General features: G+C 44.7%; 1 protein-coding gene across 1 annotated transcript in view; it reads right to left on the bottom strand.

The window, feature by feature from the left end:
* Positions 1–1,615: 1,615 nt before the first annotated feature.
* The window catches only part of LOC149438006 (receptor-type tyrosine-protein phosphatase kappa-like), a 122,974-nt gene continuing 111,031 nt past the window's right edge, over positions 1,616–13,558 (bottom strand). The window contains exons 27-29 of the mRNA XM_089660344.1: positions 10,068–10,225; positions 6,402–6,537; positions 1,616–2,109 (exon numbers count right to left, since the gene is read on the bottom strand). Coding sequence (XP_089516470.1) covers positions 2,035–2,109; positions 6,402–6,537; positions 10,068–10,225 — 369 coding nt within the window. The 3' untranslated portion in view covers positions 1,616–2,034. The remainder of the gene's footprint in view (positions 2,110–6,401; positions 6,538–10,067; positions 10,226–13,558) is intronic.

Genomic DNA, 13,558 nt, shown 5'->3' with positions numbered 1-13,558 from the left:
CTGTGTGTCATGGACATACGTGCTGGGAGCGCGCTCTCAGCACATACGTATTTTTTAATGGCATGCAAATATGCGGCCACGTGGTGTCAAGGGGTTAATGAGTGCCAGATCAGCACTGACTGATGTATTCAAGGCTTTGTATATCCTTTTCCATCTTTATAAGTCTCCATGCGCACTGGGGAGTGTTTTAATAATGCTGATAACGTTAGCTGTGTAACACGTGAGTTTTTCAGCTTTTTTTAGCGTTTTTGCATTAGCGTTTAGCAGCGTTTTTTAGTGATCTTTTTTAACTAAAATAAAAAAAAAAATTGGTTTTGTCAAAAAAAAAAATTACCTTGTTTTGTTGCATTCTTCAGTCTTTTATTACAGTCTATGTGCAAATGATACATTAACTTATTACGCAGGTCTTTTGACAGTTCTTGTCTGCTCCCCATGGCTCAGTATCCAGCCTGCTCAGTTCATCCACGTGAGAGAGAACAAGCTCACTGACTGTTTATGTGAAGACACTGATTGCAATTTTAAAAGCCACAGATGTGGGGAATTAACCGTTTAATTGGCATTGGCCCCCGTGTGTCTGTACCAAGGCCGAACTTTCCCGGGGAGACTGGTCTGGAGACACTGAGACTGGTATGAGAGTGATCAGAAATATTGTTGCTAGCTTATACTGTTCTGATGATGCTGGGACTGACCATTCTAGTGATCAGGAACACTGTTTCTGGCTTACACTGGTCTGGTGCCACTGGGATTGGTGCGGTGGTGATCAGGAACACTGTTGCTGGCTGCACTAGTCTGGTGACACTGGGATTGGTGTGGTGGTGATCAGGAACGTCGTTGCTGGCTGCACTGGTCTGGTGACACTGGGACTGGTGTGGTGGTGATCAGGAACACTGTTGCTGGCTGCACTAGTCTGGTGACACTGGGATTGGTGTGGTGGTGATCAGGAACGTCGTTGCTGGCTGCACTGGTCTGGTGACACTGGGACTGGTGTGGTGGTGATCAGGAACACTGTTGCTGGCTGCACTGATCTGGTGCCACTGGGACTGGTGTGGTGGTGATCAGGAACACCGTAGCTGGCTTACACTGGTCTGGTGACACTGGGACTGGTGTGGTGGTGATCAGGAACACTGTTGCTGGCTTACACTGGTCTGGTGACACTGGGACTGGTGTGGTGGTGATCAGGAACACTGTTGCTGGCTGCACTGATCTGGTGCCACTGGGATTGGTGTGGTGGTGATCAGGAACGTCATTGCTGGCTGCATTGGTCTGGTGACAGTGGGACTGGTGTGGCGGTGATCAGGGACACTGTGCCTGGCTGCACTGATATAGCAACATTGTACTGAAATGTTTAGTGCGCACTGAGTGGCTGTATTCGCATACTGTGTCACCAAAGCAGCCAGTCAGTGTCCCTGATCACTAATCATCCTGCATGGTGAACATGAATCATTTCTTGGCTGTTGGAGCTGACGGTAAGACTTGCTGTGATTGAGGGAAACAGCAAAGTGCAATCACTGTGCAGCACCACCAGATACAATGAATGGATAGACATGATACAGAATTACAAACTATCCATGGAAACAAGGTGTCGGCACTGACACACATTCATAAAACTCATCACTGGAATAATCACAGTGTTTATTATTGATATAATTATTATGCAGGATTTATATTGCCCCAACAGTCTGCACAGAACTTTACAAAAAAAAAGATTTACATATAGAACACATATTATAAAAAATCTAATTAATGCTTAGATCCCTTTTTTACAGTTAAGTCTCTATATTGTGAGCTGCGTAATTTACAGAAAGGTCCAAAAGCCCTTCAAGTGTGACGGCACGTCCCCCTTCATCCTGTACTCCCCTTATCCTTCGATGGGTCCCATGTGGACCACCATGCAGAGACCCAGAATGCATTGACGGCATGTCCAGTTCTGTCCATAATTTGGAATTTCATTGAGCCGGCTTCCTGGCTGGATTCTGCTGGTTCCATGGCTGGGGACATCCCTGTATAACAGGTTTATTATTTAGGGATTATTCATTATTTGAAGTTCCCGTAGGTTTCAAATGAATCCAGATAACTCTGAGCCAGGGTGTAGCAGAAGGAGTGTTGTTCCTGCAGAAAGAGGAAAGCACACTTATTTACAGTCACATTATGGCATCCAAATGGAACTAGACTCTGCTGAACTCTACATTTCCAACATCCACCCTTCTTAACCACTGACACCACCAAGATAATAATGGACATCCTTATCACTTGCCTTGACAGTTGGAATGTCCTTCTCATTGGCCTACCTCTACACAAACTATCCCCCTTCAGTCTATTATGAGTGCTGCCGCCAGACTTATCCATCTTTCCAACCACCCATTGACCTCCACCCCTCTCTTCCAATCCCTCCACTGGCTTCTATTCAGTGTCCATGACCCCTATTTACCAATCCCTCCACTGGCTTCTATTCTCTATTCTTCACCCCTCTCTTCCAATCCCTCCAATGTACTCCACTCAGTGTCCTCCACCCCTCTCTTCCAATCCCTCCACTCATTGTCCTCCATCCTTCTCTACCAATCCCTCCACTGGCTTCCATTCAGTGTTCTCCACCCCTCTCTGCCAATCCCTCCACTGTCTTCCATTCAGTGTCCTCCACTCCTCCCTGCCAATTCCTCCACTGGCCTCCACTCAGTGTTCTCCATTCCTCCATCTTTCTCTACCAATCCCTCCACTGGCTTCCATTCAGTGTTCTCTACCCCTCTTTGCCAATCCCTCCACTGTCTTTCATTCAGTGTCCTCCACCCCTCTCTGCCAATTCCTCCACTGGCCTCCACTCAGTGTCCTCCATCTCTCTCTACCAATCCCTCCACTGGCTTCCATTCAGTGTCCTCCATCGCTCTCTGCCAATCCCTCCACTGGCTTCTATTCAGTGTCCATGACCCCTATTTACTAATCCCTACACTGGATTATATTCAGTGTACACGACCCCTATTTACTAATCCCTACACTGGCCTCCATTCAGTGTCCTCCAACCCTCTTTGCCAACCCCTCCAGTGGATTCCATTCAGTGTCCCCCCCCCCTTTGCCAAACTTTCCACTGGCTTCCGTTTACCCAATGGATAAAATTCAAAATACTAACTACAACATACAAAGCCATCAGCAACTTTTTCCTGAGTTGCATCACCAACATCATCTCAAAATGTCACCCAAAAGGTCCACTTCACTGCTCTCAAGACCTCTTGCTTGCTCCCTAGCAACGTCCTTCCTTGCTCACCTCTGTAACTTCTCCGGAGCCTCTCCTTTGTTCTGGAATTCCCTACTCTGATCTATCCAGAGCCTCTCCCATCCTCTGGAACCCTCTACCTCTATCAGTCTACCTGACTATCTCCTAATCTGTCCACCTTCAGGCAATTCCTGAAAGGTCAACTCTTCAGGGAGGCCTTCTTGAGTAGCCAGGTTAGGTTTATGTAACTCCAAGGCATACTGAGATGAGCATGTATGGCCAAAGGAGCAGTCAGGAAAAAATTGCTGGCAGGTAGCTGGGAAACTTTTATTGTTGTATATCTAGATTGTCTCTTTAGAATCTCCCCTGTAATAAAAGCCTGCAGACAATGTTTTGTTTGAAAGTCATAACTGCAGTTTAACTGCTGGTGTTGGCCCACTGTGCTTCATTAAGTCCAGGGTCAACGCAGCCGTCTACCAGGAGATTTTAGAGCACTTCATGCTTCCTTCCGCAGATGAGCTTTATGGGGATGCTGACTTCATTTTCCAGCAGGACTTGGCACCGCCCACACTGCCAAAAGCACCAAAACCTGGTTCAATGACCGTGGGATTACTGTGCTTGATTGGCCAGCGAACTCGCCTGACCTGAACCCCATAGAGAATCTATGGGGCATTGCCAAGAGAAAGATGAGAGACATGAGACCGAACAATGCAGAAGAGCTGAAGGCCACTATTGAAGCATCCTGGTCTTCCATAACACCTCAGCAGTGCCACAGGCTGATAGCTTCCATGCCACGCCGCATTGAGGCAGTAATTGCTGCAAAAGGGGCCCAAACCAAGTACTGAGTACATATGCATGCTTGTACTTTTCAGAGGTCTGATATTGTTCTATGTACAATCCGTGTTTTATTGATTGCATGGAATATTCTCATTTTCTGAGATTGTGGATTTGGGGTTTTCATGAGCTGTAAGCCATAATCATCACAATGATGACAAATCACGGCTTGAACTATCTTGCTTTTCATGTAATGAGTCTATCTCGTATATTAGTTTCACCTTTTAAGTTGCTGCACTGAAATAAATGAACTTTTGCATGATATTCTAATTTTTCGAGTTTCACCTGTACATACCAAATTTTCCATTTAGGACTTTCTTGCCCATTTTTATTCAGAAGAAAATTCATATACCAGAAAATGTTACCCTTACCTTTACGGATTGTCATACCTTCTATGCATCACGGTACTGAAACTCTGGAGAACACAGTTGGCACCAAATGTGTCAAAAGCTACTGCTCTAATGAGAGTCAACTATTGCTAATGAAAAATCTCTGTCCCCAAGCATTGCCTTCTAAACCACCTTTGAGAAATGATAGAAACACTGGGTCAATTGGTGTAACAGCAGAATCTCTGATTGTGAGGACTGTTCTTGAAGTTTTATTGTTGTACTGTAAACCCAATGTGAAATATAAGGCTGTATTGTTTTGCAGTTTTACAATGGAATTGGCAAATGCTCCTTTGCATTAAAAACCTATTGCAACAAACCCCCTGGCCATACCTGCACCTTTGGCTGATCCAGAGGGAGGAAGGAGCTCTGAATTGTTGCTAACAACTATACTAAAAGGGCTACACCTACAGTACATGAGTTCTGGTAAAACATGGACCCAGGATTGGAGAATTCATCCCTTCCAAGTCCTTCAAAGCCTCCATCCTCTCTACCTCATATCAGGTTCCATCAATCTCTGAAACCAAAAATTCAGTTTCCTCCACATGGCATAAGAACCATGGAGCCCCTCAACTCATATCCAGTGAACGGCAGTTGTGTGGAGGAAAATGCCTTGTTGATGTCAGAGGAGAATGGGCAGACTGGTTCCAGATGAGAGAAAGGCAACAGTAACTCAAATAACCACTTGTTACAATCAAGGTATGCAGAATACCACCTCTGGATGCACAACTCTCCCAACGTTGAAGCACATGGCCTACAGCTGCAGAGGACCTCACTGGGTGCTACTCCTATCACCTAAGAATAGAAAACGGAGTCTACAATCCACACAGGCTCACCAAAATTGGACAATAGAGGATTGGAAAAACCTTGCCTGATCAGTCTGGATTTCAGCTGTAACAATCAGATGGTAGGGTCAGAATTTGGCATAATCAGTATGAAAGCATGGATCCATCCTGCCTTATATCAACAGTTTATGGATGTGAAGCCAACATATCTGCAGCAACTGCATCATGCTATCATGTCAATATGGACCAAAATCTCTGAGGAATGTTTCCAACACCTTGTTGGATCTATGCCACAAAGAATGAAGTAGGTTCTGAAGGAAAAAGTGGGCCAGCCCAATACTAGCAAGGTGGACCTAATAAAGTGGCCGATGAGTATATATTGTGGGGAGATTATACTCGTGTGGCAGATGCTTTTCCATTGAGTTGTGCCAGTCCAAACTGTAATTAAGGGCATGGCAGCCCACTTTTATTAAACCAAATTGAAAGTTCACATAGACATCAGTTGCCCATTTAGGGATTCTTTCACATCAATATGAACAAATTAAAGTACCGAACCACCTATATCCCTTCTTGTCAGCACCACTGCTTTTCTTACCAGTTCCTCTGACTATGTTGTCCAGCTCTACTGGTTCCCTTGGCTCTCTTAGCCTTTAGTTGCAGTGCTCTGTCCTGGCCTCTGGATATGGTTTCTCCTGACACCAAGAAAGGAGACCTCTGCCCCCTGGGACAAGACCTCCTGTCTCTTGGCTCCTGGCTGGGGCTCCTCTGACCCCTGGGTGAGACCTCCTGTCTCTTGGTTCCTGGATGGGGCTCCTCTGACCCCTGGGTGGGACCTCCTGTCTCTTGGTTCCTGGCTGAAACTCCTAACCCCTGGGTGAGACCTTCTGTCTCTTGGCTCCTGGCTGGGGCTCCTCGGCCCCCTGGGTGAGAACTTCTGTCTTTTTTCTCCTGGCTGGGGTTCCTCTGACCCCTGGGTGAGACCTCCTGTCTCTTGGCTATATATATATATATATATATACACATACACACACTTTTTTTTTACATACATAACACACATACATATACACACATTCACACAGTATCTCATTTCCCCCTTAGTTGTCATCTATAGGGGGCTGGTGTATTGGGAAGGAGAAGATACAGGGTATAGGATGATGACATATCTCAATAGTGCTAAAATACACAACATACCACATCAGGAATGAACTGGCAGCGTCTCCTCCGGAGGGAACGCACAGCCTGCGACACATCTAGACAGCCGTCACTGCGGATCTGGTCACAGAGTATGATTCCGGCACAGAAGACACCCGAGCGGCTTGCTCCATCGCTGTGCAAACACAAAGGATATAAAGAACGCTGGGTAATTATTCTGTTGGCCATTTTTGGTGAATACAATGCATGATGCAGACATTTTGTATCCTTGCAGCAAGTCTAGTATATATTTATAGGATGGCTGGTGGCCATGTAAATACAATCAAAGCATCCTGCAGACTTACAAGGCCTGAGCAGACCATGAGAGCGGTAATAGACCTGAGATAACCCGCTTGAAACAGCAAAATTGGGCCAGTCCCTATGTATGGATAACCTAAGCTCCAATGAATGACACAAAATAGACGTGCAACCTGATAAATGCTGTGTGCAAAGTTACAGGAGCAGGGGCGGTATGACCATTTGGAAACTCCGGCACTGCCCGAGGGCCCGGGGTCAGTAGGGGGCCCCATGAGATGCCCCTGGTACCTTTTTCATAGGCTTTTTTGAGTTTGGGCAAGGACACAGGGGCCCCATGATCCCCTATTGCCCGGGGGCCCCATGAGTTGTTAGTCTGCCCCTATACAGGACTGTTCAGAAAGTTAACCAATGATACCACAAAGCTACTAATTCACTCAATTATTGCAACTCCCTTTCCACTGGCCTACCTCTGCAAAGACTATCCTCCCCTTCAGTCTATCATGAATACCTCTGCCAGACTCCCTTACCAACCCCTCAGTGTCCACCAATCTCCTCTGTCAATTCCTCCTTTGGCTTCCACTTGCTCAAAGAAGAAAATTTGAAATGCTAATAACTTCTAAAGCTATATGCAACTCCTCTGAAACCCTCCTATGCTACCCCAATCTGTCTGTCTCCCACTCTGTTGGCTTTTGCCATTCTCTGAAAATGTATCTTTTTGGAATGCTATCCCACCTCTACATAACAGCTAAATGTACACTTATCTATCAACTCATCCACCCACAATTACTGCCATAAGAGTGGACAACAACATCACCCCAGTGTAATTCAAGCATGTCTTCTTTGGTGAGAATTGGGTACTATCAACCAAACATGAGAAATGTCCTCCACCATCCCACCGTTCTTCATCATCCCACTGTCCTTTACCATCAACACCATCCTGACATATACAGTGAGGAACAGAAGTATTTGAACCCCCTGCAATTTTGCAAGTTCTCCCACTTAGAAATCACGGAGGGGTCTGAAATTCACATTGTAGGTGCATTCCCACTCTGAGAGACAGAATTTAAAAAAAAATTCAGGAAATCACATTGTATGTTTTTTAAAGAATGTATTTGTCTCGCACTGCTGAACAGAAGTATTTGAACACCTGAGAAAATCAGTGTTAATATTTGGTACAGAAGCCTTTGTTTGCAATTACAGAGGTCAGACGTTTCCTGTAGTCCTTGACCAGGTTTGCACTGCAACAGGGATTTTGGCCGACTCCTCCACACAGATCTCCTCTAGATCTGTCAGGTTTTGGGGCTGTTGCTGAGCAACACGGAGTTTCAGCTCCCTCCAAAGATGTTCTATTGGATTTAGGTGTGGAGACTGGCTAGGCCACTCCAGAACCTTGATATGCTTCTTACGGAGCCACTCCTTGGTTCTCCTGGCTGTGTGCTTTGGGTCGTTGGCTCGTGGCTGGGTCTTCCAACATGACATCTTCAATGCTGACTGAGGGAAGGAGGTTGTTGCTCAAAATCACACAATAAATGGCCCCATTCATCCTCTACTTAATACAGTGCAGTCGTCCTGTCCCCTTCGCAGAAAAGCACCCCCAAAGCATGATGTTACCACCCCCATGCTTCACAGTAGGGATGGTGTTCTTGGGATGCAACTCATCCTTTTTCCTCCAAACACGACGAGTGAAGTTTAGACCAAAAAGTTCTACTTTGGTCTCATCTGACCACATGCCTTTCTCCCATGCCTCCTCTGGATCATCCAGATGGTCATTGGCAAACTTCAGACGGGCCTGGACATGTGATGACTTGAGCAGGGGAACCTTCAGACGGGCCTGGACATGTGATGACTTGAGCAGGGGAACCTTCCGTGCAATGCATGATTTGAAACCATGACTGCGTAGTGTTCTACCGACAGTGACCTGTGAAACTGTGGTCCCAGCTCTCTTCATGTCATTGACCAGCTCCTCCCTTGTAGTTCTGGGCTGATTCCTCACCTTTCTTATCATCAGTGATCCCCCACGAGGTGACATCTTGCATGGAGCCCCAGTCCGAGGGAGACTGACAGTCCTCTTTAGCCTCTTCCTTTTTCTAACAATTGCTCCAACAGTTGATCTATTTTTACCAAGCTGCTTGCCAATTGCCCCGCAGCCCTTTCCAGCCTTGTGGAGGTCCACCATTTTTTCTCTGCTTTCTTTTGACAGCTCTTTGGTCTTGCCCATGGTAGTAGTTGGCGTCTGACTGACTGTGGGGCGGACAGATGTCTTTAAAGAGCTCAGACAGGTGCTACTAAGTGAGATGAATGAGTGGAGTAGAGGTGGACTTTTTAAAGGCGCAGTAACAGGTCTTTGAGAGCCAGAATTCTTGCTGTTTCTCAGGTGTTCAAATACGTATGTCCAGCAGTGCAAGACAAATAAATTCTTTAAAAATCATACAATGTAATTTCCTGATTTTTTTTTTTTAATTCTGTCTCTCAGAGTGGGAATGCACCTACAATGTGAATTTCAGACCCCTCTATGATTTCTAAGTGGGAGAACTTGCAAAATCGCAGGGTGTTCAAATACTTCTGTTCCTCACTGTACCTTTTCCTTCCCTTCCCCTTTATATGTTAGGCTCTCCAGGGCCCTACTAACCCTCTTGTCTTAATTTATATTGTAAATGTACTGTCCCCCTTACCTGCTCCATACTGTAAATCATTTTTGTAGCTCCTGTGACATCATCCTAGGTGCTACAGAATTCTTACGGCCACCATAGCCAGGAATGAAGAGAGTGCCTTTAGGCCCCTGTGGGATGGCAATTGCTCCTCCTCTCAGCCATCATAGGCCATGCTGTGCTCTCAGTCACAAGGCTTGGGGGTGTGGCCATATTTGATTGGCATTGGCATTGTTACAGGAGAATGGGTCTCTCCTGTAACAATGGTAAGAACCCTCCACTACAGCCTACATATTGGTGAGGTGCTCAACAGGGTGACAACAATACAATTACTTCACTGAAAATGAAGCTTTTGTTGTCAGAATGCTGAAGGAGGTTTCAGGCATTGGCACAGTCACAAGGCATTAAAGCCCCACAATAGAAATCATACAATGCAATTTGCAGTGTGTTCTTTTAACATTTTAAGCTGCTATTTTAAAAAAAATTACTATAGTTCTGTTTTAAGTCCTGTGGTGCTAGTCCTGGCCTCCCTGGCCTCAACTCACACTTGGCATGAAGTCTGTATGTATGTCTGGGCTTCCTCTGTGCATTCTGGTTTCCGCTCACAATTCAAAACAATTCCTCCTAAATCAGTTCACCAGTACGGCACCAACCCATCATACATCACCAGTCCCTGCATGAGCCATGATCCAATATCGGAACAATTTAAGGTACATTTTTATAGTCAGCCGCCATACCACAGAGGAAATGCTGAACTTACAGGCAGGTCACCAGGATGTGACTTTCCGGCACAGTCAACTGTTGCTTCTCCACCTCTCCAAGTAGGCTGATGAAGGCTGATGGATTCTCCGGGAGAGGTTTGTCCAGGGGCCAGGAGTCCAAGCACCACAGCTTCACCTCCAGGATGTTGTCATAGGTCTGTGGATAACAGAGCTCACTTGTTAGTTAGATCCATTGTTCCTGCTATTGAATATACAACACAATCTGAGAAAGTAGAGCCTAAAAGAATTGAGCTCTGTCATTTCAAAGCCATTGTTTCCAAAATTTAGAGACTCTTTAATGACTGGCATAGTACCACTGGATTGGCGTAAGGCCAACGTGGTTCCAACATTAAAAAGGGGTCAAAATCTTTCCCAAGTAATTATAGACCTGTTAGTGTAACTTCTATAGTTGGGAAGATACTGGAGAGTTTAATATAAGGCCACATAGATGAGTTTTTGCTTGAAAAAATATTTTAGGCAACAGACAGCATGGAGTCATGAAAGACAGAAGTTGTCAAACAAATCTGATTTCTTTATATGAGGAGGTGAGCAAAACCTTGGACAGAGGGGTGGAGGTGGACGTGGTATACTTGGACAGAGAGGTGGCGGTGGACGTGGTATACTTGGACAGAGGGGTTGCGGTGGACGTGGTATACCTGGACAGAGGGGTGGCTGTGAACATGGTATACTTGGACAGAGGGATAATTGTGGACATGGTATATGTGGACAGAGGGGTGGCTGTGGACGTGGTAGACTTGGACAGAGGGGTGGCTGTGAACATGGTAGACTTGGACAAAGGGGTGGTTGTGGATGTGGTAGACTTGGGCAGAGGGGTGGTGGTGGATGTGCTATACATGGACAGAGGGGTGGCTGTGGCCATGGTATACTTGGACAGAGTGGGGGCAGTGGATGTGGTATACTTGGATAGAAAACTGGCTAAAAGATCGTATTCAGAGAGTAGTGGTAAATGATTCATACTTTGAATGGTCTAGGGGTGTCAGTGGTGTACCCCAAGGTTCAGTGTTGTTAGTGGGGTACCCCAAGGTTCAGTGTTATTAGTGGGGTACCCCAAGGTTCAGTGTTATTAGTGGGGTACCCCAAGGTTCAGTGTTATTAGTGGGGTACCCCAAGATTCATTGTTGGGACCCTTACTTTTTAATCTATTTATAAACAATATGGGGTCCAGGATTATAAATCCCATTTCAGTCTCTGCAGATGACACCAAGCTGTGCCGGGGAATAACGTCCTTACAGGATGTCTCCAACTTACAAGCCGACCTCAATGCTCTGTGTAATTGGGGGTCTATGGGGCCAATGAGGTTTAATGTTGATAAATGTAATGTTCTGCACTTGGGGGCTAAGAATATGCATGCATCATACATACTAGGGGGGTACAACTGGGGGGGGTCAATGGTGGAGAAGGATCTGGGGGGGTTAATGGTGGAGAAGGATCTGGGAGTTCTGGTAGATCACAAGCTTAATAATAGCATGCAATGCCAAGCTGCGGGTTCTAGAGGTATAGACTCCAGCCAGAGAGAGAGATATAATTTCCCCCGGTACAGATAATTAATAATACCTCATCTGGAATATGCAGTTCAGTTCAATTCACAAAAAAGAACATTGGGGAACTGGAGAAAGTACAGAGAAGGGCAACTAAACTGATAAGAGACATGGAGGAGCTCAACTATGAGGAAAGATTAGAGGAACTGAATTTAGAATCTTGAGAAGAGGAGATTAAGGGGGGATATGATCACCATGTATAATACATAAGGGGGGTATGATCTCCATGTATAATACATAAGGAGGGATATGATCTCCATGTATAATACATAAGGGGGGGGATATGATCTCCATGTATAATACATAAGGGGGGATATGATCTCCATGTATAATACATAAGGGGGGATATGATCTCCATGTATAATACATAAGGGGGGATATGATTTCCATGTATAATACATAAGGGGGGATATGATCAACATGTATAATACATAAGGGGGGATATGATCTCCATGTATAACACATAAGGGGGGATATGATCTCCATGTATAATACATAAGGGGGGGGTATGATCTCCATGTATAATACATAAGGGGGATATGATCTCCATGTATAATACATAAGGGGGGATATGATCTCCATGTATAATACATAAGGGGGGATATGATCTCCATGTATAATACATAAGGGGGGGATATGATCTCCATGTATAATACATAAGGGGGGGATATGATCTCCATGTATAATACATAAGGGGGGATATGATCTCCATGTATAATACATAAGGGGGGATATGATCTCCATGTATAATACATAAGGGGGGGATATGATCACCATGTATAATACATAAGGGGGGATATGATCTCCATGTATAATACATAAGGGGGGATATGATCTCCATGTATAATACATAAGGGGGGATATGATCTCCATGTATAATACATAAGGGGGGGGGGTATGATCACCATGTATAATACATAAGGGGGGATATGATCTCCATGTATAATACATAAGGGGGGATATGATCTCCATGTATAATACATAAGGGGGGATATGATCTCCATGTATAATACATAAGGGGAGATATGATCTCCATGTATAATACATAAGGGGGATATGATCTCCATGTATAATACATAAGGGGGATATGACCTCCATGTATAATACATAAGGGGGGGATATGATCACCATGTATAATACATGAGGGGGGATATGATCTCCATGTATAATACATAAGGGGGAGATATGATCTCCATTTATAATACATAAGTGGGGATATGATCTCCATGTTTAATTCATAAGGGGGATATGATCTCCATGTATAATTCATAAGGGGAGATATTATCTCCATGTATAATACATAAGGGGGGATATGATCTCCATGTATAATACATAAGGGGGGGATATGATCTCCATGTATAATACATAAGGGGGGGATATGATCACCATGTATAATACATAAGGGGGGATATGATCTCCATTTATAATACATAAGGGGGGATATGATCTCCATGTATAATACATAAGGGGGATATGATCTCCATGTATAATACATAAGGGGGGATATGATCTCCATGTATAATACATAAGGGGGGATATGATCTCCATGTATAATACATAAGTGGGGATATGATCTCCATGTTTAATTCATAAGGGGGATATGATCTCCATGTATACTGTAATTCATAAGGGGAGATATTATCTCCATGTATAATACATAAGGGGGGATATGATCTCCATGTATAATACATAAGGGGGGATATGATCTCCATGTATAATACATAAGGGGGGATATGATCTCCATGTATAATACATAAGGGGGGATATGATCTCCATGTATAAATACATTAGTGGTTCATATAGTGAACTCAGTGTAGAGCTCTTCACCCTGAGGTCATCACAGAGGACAAGGGGGCGCTCTCTACGTCTGGAGGAAAAGAGATTTAATATCCAAATATGGAAAGGCTTCTTCACAGTGAGAGCTGTGAGAA

This window comes from Staurois parvus, unplaced genomic scaffold (genome assembly GCF_062004578.1).
Source record: "Staurois parvus isolate SC_StPar_1 unplaced genomic scaffold, SC_StPar_1.0 ptg001227l, whole genome shotgun sequence".
In the NCBI taxonomy this organism is placed as follows: domain Eukaryota; kingdom Metazoa; phylum Chordata; class Amphibia; order Anura; family Ranidae; genus Staurois; species Staurois parvus.
Note: the sequence above shows the minus strand (reverse complement) of the source record. Positions and strands in the feature narration are given on the sequence as shown.